Consider the following 17,333-nt stretch of genomic DNA (forward strand, 5'->3'; position numbering starts at 1 on the left):
TGTTTGGGAAGTGTAGTGTGATATAGTGTACCGCTCTAGCCTAGAACAGAACAAGTGTTGTGTGATGTAGTGTTCTGAAAGGAGAACAAAACATGTTTGGGACGAAGTTTTGTTCAGAGAATTTTGGAATAGAAATTATTATTATTATTTTTTTATAATTATTTTAAATTAAAAAAAATTAAAACAAAACCCATAAGTTTGCAGTTGCAGAGAAACACAATATCAATCCATTTTCTTCCATTCATTCCAAGGCAAAGATTCAACAATCCCTTAACCAAAATCATCCATACGTTGTTGAACAGAAATAAAGAATGCCAATCTTTGATAATTTTGTCATCATCCAATTGTTCTCAAATGGGTCCATTCAAAGAAAGATCGAGAATAGAGATGGAGGCGTTTGGGAGGCTAAAATGATTTGCCCTAAAAACACAATTAAAACAAAACCCACAAGTTTGCAGTTGCAGAGATCGAGAATAGAGATAGAGGCATTTGGGAGGTTGAAATGATTTGCCCTAAAAAAACAATTAAAACAAAACCAACAAGTTTGCAGTTGCAGAGATCGAGAATAGAGATGGAGGCGTTTGGGAGGCTGAAATGATTTGCCCTAAAAAAAAATTAAAACAAAACCCATACAGCTTTGTAGTTGCAGAGAGAGAGAGGGGGGGAGAGAGAGAGAGACTAGGGCAAGTTCAGAGTTGAGAACGAGAATAGAAATGGAGGTGGGACTTCCGATCCTTGTAGATTTTGTACTCTGCAGTTGCAGAGAGAGAGAGAGAGAGAGAGAGACTAGGGCTAGTTCAAAGTTGAGAACGAGAACAGCGATGGAGGTGGGACTTCTGATCCTTGTAGATTTTGTACTTTGCAGTTGGAGAGAGAGAGAGACTAGGGCAAGTTCAGAGTTGAGAACGAGAATAGAAATGGAGGTATCCTTGTAGATTTTGTACTCTGCAGTTGCAGAGAGAGAGAGAGAGAGAGAGGGACTGGGGCCAGTTCAGAGTTGAGAACGAGAATAGAGATGGAGGTGGAACTTCTGATCCTTGTAGATTTTGTACTTTGCAGTTGCAGAGTGAGAGAGAGGGAGAGAGAGAGACTAGGGCAAGTTCAGAGTTGAGAACGAGAATAGAGATGGAGGCGATTGGGAGGCTGAAATGATTTGTGGAACACTTGGAACAAGTTTTTTTTGTTCCAACATTTGGCCCAAATAGTGCAAAGTGTCCGGATACTGTTCAGACCAGTACAGCTTATGCCAAACATGTTTTGGGCCTCAATAGTGCTACTGTAGCACTATTGGGAACAAAACAGCACAGTACGAAACATCCACCAAATAGGGCCTTAGATAGGATAGCACACAAAGAATAAAATAAAGTAAAGAATAAAGTTTAGCAGTATGTCTATCTGAATCCACCATAATTTGAGAAACCATCTGATATCATTAGAATTCAAATTCTTCCATTGATTCTGATTGATGTAACTTATGAAAATGATACTTAAATTCATTGTATTGAAGAGAACGAAGATATGACTTTTTTTAATGCTAAATGTTGACTTGTTAAAATAATTAATGGACATTTTCCATTCATAAATTGTAAGAAAAATTATCAAAAATATATCAAGGATAAATTTTCATCAAACGTAAAATCACAACAAAAGTCAGCATGCAAATCATCATAAGTTATGAACACGGACAAATTTAAAAAATTATATGAGAGGGGCAGACCTTTAATAATAAGAAGATAAAAAAAAAAAAAAAATTCATAGAGTGAGGGCAATAGTGGGATTTGTTTGTAATTTAAAATTCATATAGGTATATAATTCAGAAAAAGAAAATTAATAGGTATAAAATATCGGGAAAAAAAAATCACTGTGCCTGGTTATGAAACATCATTTTTTCGACCAATGTTCTTATAATGTTGAATAATTTTTATATTTTTTATTTTTTTTATATCCTTCTCCATAAATGGTAAGTGACCAGCCTCCATATCTTTTTATTCCCTTTCTAACTCTTTCCCCCTTCTTTTTTATTTATTTATTTATTTTTTAATTCCATTCTCTTTCCAACTCTTCCTATTCATGTTATGCAATTTACTCTAAAAATGAAGTAATATTATAATTCTTTAGAGCTTTGATTATACAAGTAACCTCTGAGAAGACACAAATCATGATGCTAAATTTTTTTTACTACCAAACATAATATATATATATATATATATATATATAGTCAATGCTAAACTATTAATTTGTATAAAATTTCAATTAACAAACTCTTTTATTTTAAATTATAAATTCCTCACTATTAATCTGTATAAGAATTTCAATTAATAAACTCTTTTATTTTAAATTATTAATTCCTCACTCAATTAATACCAGTAGACTCTTAATTCCTCACTCAATTAACTAATAATAGACTCCTAATTCCTCAATAAATTATGATTTTTTATGAACTGAATAATTATTCCACAAACTCTTAAACAACATAAATTCTATTTATTTTCTCTCATCTTCATTCTTTTACACTTCATGTCCAATACAAAAACAATCCTTTAAAATAAAATAAAAAACTCTTCTATTTTAGTTATTTATATTTATAAAAATTGAATTATTTCATTTTATCCAAAACAATATAATTTTTTTTTAATTAAACAGATTTTTTTTTTATTTTGTTAAAAATGTAAAAATATTAGTTTATATAAAAATTTCAATTATGATTTTTTATTATTATAAATTCATTTTTTTATCACTAGATTAGATTGTGCATTTTTAGGCGGAAAGGGTCGGACCAAAGACTTGGGCTGAATAGCATTGTTACTACCTTTGTTCCAAATAGGACATCTTTTTTTTAAACCGAACGAATATATTTTTGTAAATGATCAATGCAAAAAATAGAGAATTCATAGCTACTGCCATAAATAATATGATTATTATTATTATTATTTATTTATTTTCCACAGCTTAACAGAATAGGGCACACCCAAACGACTTCGTTCATCCTAAGCCAAGCTGACGCAATTTAGTCGCATAATAAATGCATAAATGATGCATAATTGCCTAATTGGTGAAAGCGTTTTTACCCTTGTATATCTCATTTTATACTAATTTATTAGGTATTATAATGTTTTTTTTTTATATTTTAAATTGGATATTGTATTTTATTAGTGTATGATGTATTGATTACTTTTAATATTTGTGAAATAATTGAATTGTACACATTATTTATATTTTAAAATTTTTTTTGTACGAATAAAAAATAAAAAGTAAAATAAAATAAAATATTGTGTACATCTGGTAACAATTATGTAGTACTTTAAAAATATGGTGTACATCTAGTAATAAAACATTTTAACACTCTTTATTGATTTCTGTTTTAAAATTGTGAAAAGCAAGAAGGTAGTAAATGCCATTTCATGATTTTCATGTTTTTGTTTTCCCATTAATTATGGAAATGAAGAAAATACGAGATTCCCTATTTAACTCTGGCTGGTAATGTCTTCATTGGTCAATTTACTCCGCTCTGAGAACCCACCCAACACGCACTATCTTTCTCTACTGCTGGTAAGTGGCAACGGTCAAGAAAACAGAGAAGAAACATATTTCCAAGGATTTCTGACAAACCATTAGTGTGTGTTTGTGTGTAAATACATATACCTGCCAGTGTTTCCGAATACCATCTTGGAAAAAAACTATTTCCGTTCCATAGAAGCAGAGAAATCAGATACTCTCTCTCCTCCTCTGCTTTTCTCTCTCTAAAATTGAGACACAATAAAGAAGCCATGATGGGTCGCAGAGACGGTGCGTTGATGAGGAACACCGGACACTCTCTTCGCGGTTCGAGAATCGCCATTGCTGTTGCGGTCGGTGTGCTCCTAGGATGCGTCTTCGCCTTCTTCTTTCCTCACGGTCTCTTTCTTTCCAGTTCTCCAATTCTTCGGGAAAGAGTATCTAAATCAGATATACAGGTCCGAAATATACATATATGTATGTGTGTGTGTGTGTTTGTGTTAGAATCGTTGTTAATTGCCCCATAATTTGTTTATGCAAAATTTGTAGTATTCGTCTTCTTCATGGAAAAAGACACTGTTTTGATTTTATTTTGCACGCAAATCGCAATACTGAATTTAGTAATTGGTTTGGCGTATGTTCTAGCTGATTCCTGTGGGGAAAATAATACTTAGTTGATAACTAAATAACAATACGTATGCATTTGGGTAAGCATCGAAGCGAGAGTTCAGAGCGAATCATGAAACTTCAAATATCACTTATAATTGAATAATGAACAATGGTTGAATAAAAATAAAATGCAAGATTACTAAATTTAAAAATGTTGGAAGGTAAGACTTGTCTGCGAAGGCATGAATACCAATTGCAACAAGATGGGCACCATTGTTGAGACCCTTCCCATGAATGAAGATTCCTTTTGAAACCTATTCCACCTTGCCCCTTCTTGAGGCTGAGGTGGGTTTGGGTTGCCCCACTATTCGTAATTTTGGAAAAAAGAGTAGTTCACTCCTAAGCAAAGTCAATCTATGTATAAACTAATACTATAATTTAAGGCATTCATATATAAAGTTTGTTTTAGAAATACAAAATTGCAAAGAAGAAAAAATAGAAAAAATTGGGAGGTGGATTGAGGTTTGCATTTCTAGATGGCTGGAGTGTGTAGGGGGATCGCCTTGTATTATCAGCATTTGTACTCAGAGGGGTCTAGTTGGAGACCTTTTCTATATGGGCTGGAGTTTGATTCAATTTCAGCATAGAGGGATTGGTTGGAGAGATCGTTTAGCAAAGAGGAAGTGCTATTGGCGTTGAACAATTGTAATGGAGATGAAGCTCTAGGGCCGGATGGGTTCACTATGGGTTTTTTCCAAAAGAATTGGGAGGTGATTATGGGGGAGATGATGGAGGATGTGAAGGCCTTTTATGTGCATGGCAGGTTCGATAGGAGAATGAATGCATCCTTTATTGCTCTAATCTCCAAGAAAGGGGGGAGCTATGGACATAAATGATTTTAGACTTATTAGTTTGGTAGAGATCATCTACAAGTTAATAGCTAAAGTCCTAACATCGAGGATGAAAGAAGTCCTGGATGGAGTCATCTTGGAGTTCTAGAATGCCTTCATGGGTGGGCGCCAAATACTAGATTTGGATGGAGTCATCTTGGAGTTTCAGAATGCCTGCGTGGGTGGGTGCCAAATACTAGATTTAGCTCTGATTGATAGCAAGTGTGTGGATTCACGATGAGCAGCGGGACTCTGGGAGTGCTATTCAAGCTGGGTGTTGAGAAGGCCTATGATCATGTGAATTGGGTCTTCTTGTTATATTTGTTGGAAGGATGGGATACTGGGGTGTGTGGAGGAGGTGGATTGTGGCTTGCATTTCTGCTGTGAGGTTGTCGGTGTTGGTTAATGGTCCCCGTCCAGATTCTTTAGAAGCTCAAGGGGATTGAGGCAAGGGGATCCATTATCTCCATTCTTCTTCCTTGTAATGACGGAGGTGTTTAGTCGGTTGATGAGGAGAGCCGCAGAGATGTGGTTCATTAGAGGATTCAGATCATAGTTGTTAAAGGCTCAAGGCGCACTAAGGCGCCAAGGTCTCCTGTAGTCCGAGGCGCAAGGCGAGGTTTGGGCCTCACTGAAGCAGCGCAAGTTAAAAAAGAAAGAGAGAGAGAGAAGGGAAAGAAATAAAAAACAGAAGTGCAGAACATATTTAGCAGATTTGAAAATTTGAAACAGAAGTGCAAAACAGAAGTGCCTTGTATGTTAAATATGCTCTCCTATAAGATTGTCTTTTCCTAAAAATACAATATATAAACCACTTTATGCTACTGTGATTGTTATTTAATCTATTAGTTGAAGTGAAAAACTTCCTTATGTACATAACTTGAATTAATCTATAGGTGGTAAGGAAATAATGTACCCAATTTGATGGTATACGCAGTCTAATATGCTTATAGAGCAAAGATAACTCATATTAGTGGTAGCGGCTTCATCATCAGATTGGCACAGTCTATGCTTAAATATGTAAATCTATGTCTTGTTGTGGTTCTCTTCATGTCCATAAATAGTATATTTACCGCCTTCAAAACGTATATCATCATTAGACCTTCCCTTGGTGGGCTATAATCAGTTTCAGCTGAGTTGATCAAATGAACCATCATGTGATCTCCCAAGGATCCACCATAGGGGAAGCCCTTGTTGCAAAATTATTGCACACATGCGTTAGTTTTTATCACAGGAGATTGGCCACCTCTACAATCTGAATAGTCGGAAATCTTCGTCCCATGCCATTCATCAAAGGTTACCTCCTGATCCTACCCATTTATCAAGATTGGGTCACTTTCTCATCACCGTTGCTGTTTTTCAGACAATCAACCTTATTCTAACATTCAAGATCGAATTTATTTTAGTAATTTATATTAAATCTCTATAGAATAAGAACATTATACAAGTCTTTAAGGTTGTACCAGGCCCCACATCTGGTATATAAGAATCCATATTTTGCAAAAATATTTTGTGCAAACTGCAAAGATTATACCAAGACCATATATGCACAAAAAATTCTGGTCTGTAAGAACTATATAGCATGGAGCACAGGAAAAGTTTACATTTCTTTATTCTCAAAACTAAATTGATGTTACATACACCTGTAAATTTTTAGATGCAGTAGGCTAGCTGGGAGACTCCTGGTTTGGAAATGCATTCATATCCAGATGTTCAACATGGGACATAACAATGCAAGAACAAAATGACTAAATTACCAATCATGTACAATTTAAACCTTCAAAATCCATGAATAGGTAGTGTTTAAGATTGTCATGTCAACATATAGCCACATTTGGCTATGTTCCTTTCAGTGTATGGAGTTCATTGGGTTACACCAGGTTCTGCTATGGAGGCTTTCGAGTCTTGGAGGGGATGTACAGTGGGGATGTATGCTCGAGATGTGTGGATGGCAGGGCCCTTATGTATTTGGTGGGACTTGTGGCGTGAGAGGAATAGGATGTCATTTGATGGTGTGGAATCTCCGGTTTGGGTGCTGAAACATCACATTTTGGGTTCTCTTCTTTTGGGTTTCAGGGCAAATGTGTGCATCTGTAGAGGAGTTGGTAGATTTTTTGGACAGCTTGAGAGTATAGAGAGATGTATTAGCATAAGTGGAAGCTATTATTATTCGCAAGGAATGATAAACAACTTTGAATCCACAAAGTAGAGAGAAATTCACAGAGAAAATCTGACATTGTATTGATAATTGAATAGATAAATTAATTCTGCTCTCTGCAGTACAGTACACGTATTTATAATAAAAGAAAACCTAACACTAGAATGAAACTAATCCTAGAAAAAAGCCTAAAAATAAATTCTCTCTAAAAATTCTGAAAAACATAGAATAAGAAACTTAATCAATAAAAACTACCAAATATATATTCAGAACAATTTGACTTGGTTTAGACCTCTTAAGAAAAATCACAAATATTCGGAAAACTCCCTACAAGGCAGAAAAACGCAATTTCGGAGTCCTAATTGAAGGTTTTCTGCCAAAAAATGACATGTCCCACTAGCTATAGCTAGAGGGTTCTTCTCAATGGGTCGTTTCCACCCAAAAAACATTCCTTTTTGGTCAAAAACGGGCTTATCGAACTGACTGAAATTCTGTCCTACATCAGTCCCCTCCACTTCAAAACAACATGTCCTCGATTTTGGCTGTGAATAACGTGTAGTCTTGACTGCCACAAAAGCATACTGTTACCTCAAAAACACGACACCAAATTAACTTCATTGGTACCTTCCGAAATAAAATTTTCTTCACTTGCAATCTGCTCACATGATGATTCTTCAACAACTTGATGCTCGAATTCTTCCATACTATCTTGGACATGTAATTTAGAAATTTCATTGACCTCATCATCACCTGGTTCATGTTACTCACTTTTAGCGTCAAAATTCTTGTCATCATCCTCTTCTTCTGCTGTCTGAAGTTGTATTGTTAGAATCCTTTTCAGAAACCTCAGTTGCGACTAAAGCATGGACAACTTCATCATCCTCAACTACAAGAGGAACAACATAATTTTGCTTCCAATCAATTGTTTGAGAATCATTGGTTGTTTCTACAAAATTACCACTATTCTCCTTCGTGTACTCGTTGACAAACTTAGTCTCTTTCTTACAATTCTTATATTTTTGATACACCATCTGCTCAAAATCAAACGGAATAAATCTAGCCATCAATAACTTTTTCATCTCGTACCACGATTGTGCAGGCTGTTTTTTTCTCGCATTAGCGGATTTGTTGTACTTGTATCAATTCCCACCAATATGAAGCGTCTTTTTTAAGTTTGAATGCTATAAGTGGAACCTGCTTGTTTTCGGGTATAGCAAAATACTCAAAAAAAATTTCAACTTCATCAAGCCAGTCCAAGAAATCCTCAACATGAAGATGTCCATTGAAACTGAGTTGATCAAGTTTGGCCTGAAACTCACGATTGTTCGGATATCTACGATTTTTGTTGCATCTACCTCAATCACTGAATCTGAACTCCTCATCATCTGAATAATCCGCATAACTGACATACGCGGAAGCTATGATTGTTCACAAGGAACGATAAACAACTTTGAATCCACAAAGTGAAGAGATAAATTTACAGTGAAAATCTAATATTATATTGATAATTGAATAGATAAATTAATTATGCTCTCTGCAGTACACTTATTTATAATAAAAGAAAACCTAACACTAGAAGGAAACTAAAAACATAAGGAAACTAATCCTAGAAAAATAAGTTCTATCTAGAAATTCTGAAAAAAAATAGAATAAGAAACCTAATCAATAAAAGTTACCGAATATAAAAATTCAGAACAATTTGACTTGGTTTAGACCTCTAAGAAAAATCACGAAATATTCTGCAAACTCCCTACCAGATAGAAAAACGCGATTTCGTCAAAGTCCTAAACGAAGGTTTTTTGCTGAAAAACGACATGGCCCACTAGCTATAGCTAGAGGGTTCTTCTTAATGGGTCGTTTCCACTCCAAAAAACACTCCTTTCTGGTCGAAAACAGGCTTATCGAACTGACTGAAATTCTGCCCTACATCATGTATTCATTTAGTGCTCTTTAGTGAAATTTTACTTACCAAAAAATATGCAAATAGGAAGGAATGGATCCTAAAGTCTGTTTGTGACGGGGTTACCTCAATTCACATTAAAGTAAGTGGCCATCGGGAAAACATATAGTGACACATGATGCACAATTAAGCTACTGTTTTCACAGAGACCTCCCAAATAAAAATATTCTAATTTTATTAAAATTCATGTGACACTTGGCTAGTGCAAATAATCTTCTGAAGAATGATTAGGGGCACAGAGTATCTTCAAAAGTTCAGGTACTCAAAGGATTAATAAATAGTACATGCACAGCAAGCCCACTGGTGCAGTTGAGAAATTTTAAAGCAGTGAAATGTCAGTTTAGACCAGGGAATTTTGAATGACAATGCGAAACAAAATTGGATGTTTACACACAATCACTAAGCAGCCCACCCTGGTTCATCACATCTTTTCCCTAATATTGTATCCTAAATTGGCATCAATTCTAATTGAACAGAGTCCCCTATAAAGGAAGATCAAAATCTATAAATATGGCCATTATAGATTGGCCACTTGTAAGCTTTTCACCAAAATTCAATAAGCATGACTACTATCTATTACAAAAGAATAAATTTCAATCATTTACAAATATATATAACTATATCCACATGATATATACATACATGTTGAATTTTTTTTTTCTTTTCATAATTATACACATTGAATTGTTTGTCCAAGAAAAGAAGCCTTCACTCTGGAGTAAGCTGTTCATGGAGATCAGAGCCAATCAGAGATTAACAGTTCAATAACTCTCCTTTGAGTAACAACAGATTCCAAGAAGTTTCAATATGAGTGGAAAAATCCATTGGAAGGTGGATAAAGTGTGAGACACAACCTTTTTCCAAGCCTAAAGTAATGACACCCCAGCTAGACAATTCAAATTGGATGGAAATCCTAATCACCATGCACACAAGGTAGTGAATCTAACTCCTAAATGAAGTGATACCACCTCTCTCATGACAACTAAAAAACCGTTACGGAAACCCCACTGGTACCTATCGGCACTGCAGCACTCTGCAATTCTCATCTCCTATCATTTCACTCTATATAATTTTTTATTTTCTTTATTTTAATTATCGCATACAGGTTATAATACACTAAGCTGTGCAAGACATGCAACCCATTTATATTGGAGTTTGAGATCACTTTTAAGATAGCTAAAAAGAAATGAGTTAATAATTAATTGTGATTGAAAAAAAATAAAACATAAGAATTCTAAAATGTAATTATATTAGAAGGAGAGACTTATTTGTTGAGGCAAGAAACTTAAACTGCTGTCCTTGGCGATTGCATCCATTAGGATTGCATTACTCTAGATATGTGTCATTTTGGTGCGGTGGCTCCTAGGCAAAGTCATCCACCAGGATACAGTGACAGCTCCCAGTTGTGTGCACTAACAGTCAGGAGCTTGATACTGTTGAAAATTCATCAGTAATTGGCAGAAGTTTGCTGGAAAGACGTTAAAAAGAAACATAGTGGTAAGTGGTTGAGTATTGCTGCGAACTGCTGGACCATGACTGGAAAACCGTTAAAAACAGAAGGCTTGATAGTGATGAAGCTTAAAAGAGAGAGAAATTGATAGATTACTAGGGTGGTTTCCAGGGGTCTACCAAGCAGGCCTTTGTACAGCGGGTTGGTGACCTGGGTTATAACCTCCGTTAATGAGCAACGACAAGCACATTAAACATCATAGGGTCAAGTACATAAAAACCCCTATGGTTTACATTTTGTGCACGTAACACCCCTATTGTTTATTTTGTTTATATAAGTCCATACTCATCTAAAAATGTTGCAACTAAGGGCCTCCTGTCAGACTGCAGTTAGAAGAGGTCTGATAAATAGTCATGTGCATGGCACATGACATTTTTAAGATCTAAAATGCCAAAATGCACTTTCTCTATTCTGAGAATACCCTTTACCGTATTCTATATATGTGTGCGCGCGCGCGCGTGTGTGTGTTAGCATATATGATAGCCACGATTTATGGAATGACTTACCATATTAGCATAAATTTGATTATGCATATGTTAGCATATATGATAGCCATGATTTATGCTCTGCAACTTGTAGATTCTGAAGAAGGGTGCTAGCAAGACCATGTTTGAAGATGCGTTGTCCAAGTTGAGCATTTCAGATATCCACGCACCAACTCGGGGGGGAGTGTTAGCATATATGATAGCCACGATTTATGGAATGACTTACCATATTAGCATAGATTTGATTATGCATATGTTAGCATATATGATAGCCATGATTTATGCAATGACTTACCATATTAGCAGATATTTGATTTAGATTTAAAAATGTCGATCAACAAACCAAAAATGTCTCCTCAGACCATAAACAACCAGTCACGTCACCTCAAACCGTAAACAACCAACAATGTCTTCTCAGACCGTAAACAAACAACAATATGTCTCCTCAGATGATTGCCCTTCACATGTTTAAAACATGTAGATGGAAGAATCAACAATGTCTCCTCAGACCATTCCCCTTTATACATATGTTTAAACAATATAGAAGAAAGAATCAATAATGTCTCCTCGGACCATAAAAAAGAAACAACTATATCTCCTCGGACCACAAAAAAAAAGAACTATGTCTCCTCAGACCATTTCTGAATGGGTGGGTGACAAACTCGCAATGCCTTCATTGCAATCGGACCACCCTGGCTCTGATACCAAGTAGAAATACAATATAAAACAAAAAAGAGAGAATTGTGTAGAGGCTTGAATGAGATTTAATAATATGTAAAGGCTTAAATGATATTTATAATATGCAAAGGCTTGAATGATATCAATCACTCATTCACAGCTCTAGTATTTATAGAGAAAATAAGAGCACATGCTCATATTACAAAAAAACGAAATTAAATCAAATCTAAATCAAATCTCTGCTAATATGGTAAGTCATTCCATAAATCATGGCTATGGTATATGCTAACAATATGTATGTATATGTTGCCCCTCTTCTCTCTCTGTGTGCCGTCTCTCTCTCTTCCCCTCTCACTCACTGCCCTTCACCATATTCTAATAAGAAACTCTGTGATTTGTCATCAAACTGCTTCTCCTGAGAACATCCATCAATTGGACGAGCTGTATTAGATTTGTCATCAACCTGCGTGTTGCCAGTAAATGCCTGAAATCTCACAGCCTAGTTCCATATCCAATTCAAACCTGCAAACAGATCATAATCTTCTTTACTTGTCCCAATGCTGTTTCTCCCTTCTTCTTTTTTGACAAGTAAAGATGTATTAAGAAGCCTTCAAAAGGGGAACGCATCCCTCAGAAAATGCAAAAGGCCAAATAGGGCCTCCAATGATGTTTCTCCCATAACCTCCATAGTCCACTTCCAGGTCCTCAAGCCAACCCGTAATTGCTGTAAAAGTAATACTTATTCCCATACCAAATTGATCTGAAGACAATAGATCAAGAATGTTTATAGACACTGACTCCAGTGAGCCACCCTATCAACTTTGTCCCTCCCATAATCAAAGCAATCCTTGACTTCCCTATTCAAATGCCACGGCCTAACAAAACTGTCCTCGTTCCTCTCCGGAATCCCTTCCAGAAGATACCCATAAGCAATCCTCATCGGTGAAACAAAATTGTCTTCATACAAATGGGCTGGAAAGACTGGACGATGCAAAAAATTCATGGCCATCCTAAACCTATCTAACCAAATCTTTTAACTCAAACCACCCTAGATTTAGTCTGTAGTTTTTTAATAAAATATAAAAACAAAAAATCAAAGAAGATGAAGGGATTTACGGACATGAACACAATGATTATGATATAAACAAAGGAAGATCCAACAAGAAAACTCTCTTTTGGATGACAAACTAAAAAAGGCACCTAAAATTTCACAGAGTAGCCATGAGAGCTCAGCGTCGAAGTATGAGGGTTACTTTAGTCTTTTCTCAGCTTCAATATTTTTTATTTATTGTTTTTTTAATTCAGAGAGAGAGGAGTACTTTAGTCTTTTTAAAGCTTTATTAATGATGGATTGATGTCAAGCCCTCTGTAGCACCTAAATTGAACAAGAGGGGTGTTTAGTAATCAGGAGGGGGTTATATACACTATATGCATACTATAGGGGTATTTTTCGCACTTCACCCAACATCATATGACTGGTTAGCCCAAAAGATTGAAATTGTTGCCTAATAGTTAGCGCATTCAGTCTACCATTAACCCATTTATTATTTTGGTTACTGATCCGATGGATAGAATGTAAAACAGAACCAGACTCTCATGCGCCTTGCCCAGGTTGGAACAGAGCAGCACGCAACAAGCTTTGTAACTATGCCTTTCTTTGCAATGGTAATTGTGGACGAGGTGGTGATGGCCACTTACCGTAATGTATAGTTTCACTGTGCTGAACTATATCAAAAGAAAAGCCTCATGTTTCAAGCGTTTCTTATTTTAAGGTCACTCGCTCAACTTGTTTGCTCACTCTTTACCCTATGTGTTTGCTCAATAGATTAAGAGTTTATAGGACCTCTTTGAGCACTACACTCCTTGTGAAGAGGCAGTGTAGTGCTCACTACAGGACTTTTGGCACTGAGTGACATGCTTTTGTGCAGCTGAGCGCAGCCTAGTGCGGCGTGCACTGGCACATGCATGTGGTCCTTTATCAATCTGACCCAGCCGGTGCATAGTGCTCCCACTAAGCAAACTCCTAACTAGGCCCAAATACATAATCTAATATAAACCTCTCCAGGTTGGAACAGAGCAGCACGCAACAAGCTTTGTAACTATGACTTTCTTTGCAATGGTAATTGTGGACGAGGTGGTGATGGCCACTTACCGTAATGTATAGTTTCACTGTGCTGAACTATATCAAAAGAAAAGCCTCATGTTTCAAGCGTTTCTTATTTTAAGGTCACTCGCTCAACTTGTTTGCTCACTCTTTACCCTATGTGTTTGCTCAATAGATTAAGAGTTTATAGGACCTCTTTGAGCACTACACTCCTTGTGAAGAGGCAGTGTAGTGCTCACTACAGGACTTTTGGCACTGAGTGACATGCTTTTGTGCAGCTGAGCGCAGCCTAGTGCGGCGTGCACTGGCACATGCATGTGGTCCTTTATCAATCTGACCCAGCCGGTGCATAGTGCTCCCACTAAGCAAACTCCTAACTAGGCCCAAATACATAATCTAATATAAACCTCTATGTGTCTCTTGTTTAGGTGATCTTGGACAAGTATTCTGTGTGTTCAAAGTATCCCAACAATAATGAGGTCCTTAGACAAAACCATAGCCTGTTCAATGACTGGACTTTGATTTAGAAGTATTCTTGTCATTCTTCGTTTGGACCGCTGTTTGGGGTAAGATCCTGACGATTGATAATCTAAGGAAAAGGGTTAACTGTCTTGTTAACTGGTGTTGCCTTTGCAAACAAGATGGTGAGTCAGTTGCTCATATTCTCATGCATTGTCTTGTGGCGAGGGATTGTTGGAATCTTATTTTTTGTCTGTTTGGTATGCGTTGGGTTATGCCTCGTTATCCTAAGGATTTGATTTGTATTTGGAGAGGATGTCCCGTGCGTAGTGCTGTTCACGATTATTGGAGAGTTTTACCACATTGTGTCTGGTGGTGCATTTGGAAGGAGAGGAATAGTAGAATGTTCGAAGGGAAAGAATCGTCCACGGCGATTATGAAACTCCATATCATACGCTCTCTTTTCAGTTATGTGAAAAGGAAGTCTTGTTCTTCTTCCGAAGATTTAATTATTTTTTTGGCTTCTTTTGGGCCTTAAACCCCAGTTCCACTTTTGTATAAAGAATGCGTTCCCCTATTGAACGCCTTGTTAATTCAATTATTACTTATCAAAAAAAAAAAAAGTTTTCTTGTCATTTCATGTGAAGCGGAGATGTCTTTTGCTGAATCATTTGGGACCTGGAGGCTGGAACTGAAGTTCATCAAATAGATGTACCAAAAGCTACTTAATTTAGATTTTAATAAAGAAAGAACAATACAACTTCAAGGTGCATAACCCAGGATAGAAGAAACAGCCCAAGAAAGAGCAAAACCAAAACTAGTTTCTCTGCACAACATTATATGAACGCCAAAGAAGAAAGCTAAAACTAAAAGAAGCTGGAAACAGATCGTAAGGAATTGAGCTAAACCAGAAACAGCCAAGCAACAGAATGAAGATTTCCAAATATGGCCAAAAATGCTAAAATGCATGGACTGAGCTAATTAACCATCAACAAACAAGTAACATATGCTGATGCTCCAATTTAGTATATATTAAATATACTAATTGATATATTTATTCATTTGATTTCTGTTTTATAATTTGTTGAAAACTTCTATACTGTATGCGTGCATCTTGAATACATTTATGCTAATTATGTCATTTATTGTTCTTAAAGCTGTTCCTATGGCATTGGACTCTCTTATGTTTGAACTTCAGGCATACCATGTGGTCCATAGACATAATTATTTTCTGTGAATGTGTTTGTTAGGTTGGTTCAACGCCGTGTGAATCATCTGAACGGATCAACTTGTTGAAATCAGAGTTTGTAGCGGTGTCTGACAAAAATGCAGAGTTGAAAAAAGAAATCCGGGAATTGACTGAAAAGCTTCAGTTGGCCGAACAAAGGACTGATCATGCACAGAAGCAGGTACTGGTGTTGGGTGAGCGCCATAAAGCTGGTCCTTTTGGTACAGTTAAGGGTTTAATAACCAACCCAACTGTTATTCCTGATGAATCTGTGAATCCAAGATTGGCAAAGATACTGGAGAAAGTTGCTGTTCGGGGAGAGCTTATACTCGCACTTGCGAATTCAAATGTGAAAGACATGTTGGAGGTATGGTCCACTGGCATCAAGAGAGTGGGTATACCAAATTATCTAGTTGTTGCACTGGATGAAGACATTGCCAATTTTTGCAAATCAAATGATATTCCAGTGTATAAGAGAGATCCAGATGACGGTATTGATTCAATTGCTAGGACAGGAGGAAACCATGCTGTCTCGGGATTGAAATTCCGGATCTTGAGAGAGTTCATGCAGCTTGGTTATAGTGTTCTTCTATCTGACATTGATATTATCTACTTGCAAAACCCTTTTGATAATCTTTGTCGGGATTCAGATGTGGAATCCATGACTGATGGTCATGATAATATGACTGCTTATGGGTATAATGATGTTTTTGATGAGCCTTCAATGGGTTGGGCTCGTTATGCTCATACAATGCGAATATGGGTATAAAATTCTGGTTTTTTCTATATAAGACCAACGATCCCTTCAATTGAGCTTTTGGATCGCGTGGCAAGTCGGCTCTCCCGGGAACCAAAGTCTTGGGACCAGGCAGTTTTTAATGAAGAGCTCTTTTTCCCTTCACATCCTGGTTATGATGGGCTTTTCGCTACTAGGAGAACTATGGATTTTTATCTGTTCATGAACAGCAAAGTCCTCTTTAAGACTGTTAGAAAACATGCTAACCTGAGGAAGCTTAAACCAGTGATTGTTCATGTAAATTACCATCCTGATAAGCTTCCAAGAATGAGAGCAGTCGTTGAGTACTATGTTAATGGCAAACAAGATGCATTGGAACCCTTCCCAGATGGTTCAGATTGGTAATCCTATTTCTGCTCTCTATCTCCAAAAGGCTTGTACTGTTAATAGTTAATACCTTATAACATATATTTATGTTAAAAGTTTACTTGGGTGTCCAAGAGCAATATGAGTTCTGCCTTTTTATTCTACAAGTTTGCTGCTTTCTGCCACTGTACCTTCCATTTTACAACTGATTTCTATGCGATATTCGCCTTTGCTAGAAAATGCATTTGGGATTTTTAGGTTTTATTTCTTCATATCCTGAAAAAAGAGAAGAAGAAAAATTGCAACTGGGGATTTGCTTTTTTGTGTTTCTGCTTAAATTTCCAAGTACCATTTTCTTACATTGTTGCAAGCTATGCTGCAGTGAGCTCTCCTTCCTGTACCAATGTCTTTTCTATCCGGAAAAGGCATTCTCATTTATCTTTGTTTTCACATGTACTATAAACACAGTATTGCAAATGAGTAAAAAATCCAATAGATAAACTGAATTGAGTTAAAATTTGAGAAATCCACCTACGTGACCTAGCTTATCTTATCGATCATATGATTTATCCCACAATTATACATTTTAATGACACTGAAAACAGTGAATTCTTGATCCTGTTAAGGGTTTGGTTAATCATTCCTTCAATTGAAT

General features: G+C 36.3%; 1 protein-coding gene across 1 annotated transcript; it reads left to right on the forward strand.

The window, feature by feature from the left end:
* Positions 1-3,509: 3,509 nt before the first annotated feature.
* On the forward strand, positions 3,510-16,863 carry LOC132300673 (arabinosyltransferase RRA3-like). The gene is made up of 2 exons (XM_059797854.1): positions 3,510-3,953; positions 15,599-16,863. The coding sequence occupies exons 1-2, from the start codon at positions 3,768-3,770 to the stop codon at positions 16,343-16,345; spliced, it is 933 nt and encodes a 310-aa protein (XP_059653837.1). The 5' UTR covers positions 3,510-3,767; the 3' UTR covers positions 16,346-16,863.
* Positions 16,864-17,333: the final 470 nt, after the last annotated feature.

Source organism: Cornus florida, unplaced genomic scaffold (genome assembly GCF_030987335.1).
Source record: "Cornus florida cultivar Cherokee Brave unplaced genomic scaffold, ASM3098733v1 CherokeeBrave_3.0.0_Hap2_Chr03, whole genome shotgun sequence".
In the NCBI taxonomy this organism is placed as follows: Eukaryota; Viridiplantae; Streptophyta; class Magnoliopsida; order Cornales; family Cornaceae; genus Cornus; species Cornus florida.

Bases quoted from the DNA above. Each gene is read 5' to 3' on its own strand.
- LOC132300673 (XM_059797854.1), top strand. From the start codon at position 3,768: ATGATGGGTCGCAGAGACGGTGCGTTGATGAGGAACACCGGACACTCT. The intron at 3,954-15,598 runs GTCCGAAATATA...TGTGTTTGTTAG, and splicing joins TATCTAAATCAGATATACAG to GTTGGTTCAACGCCGTGTGA.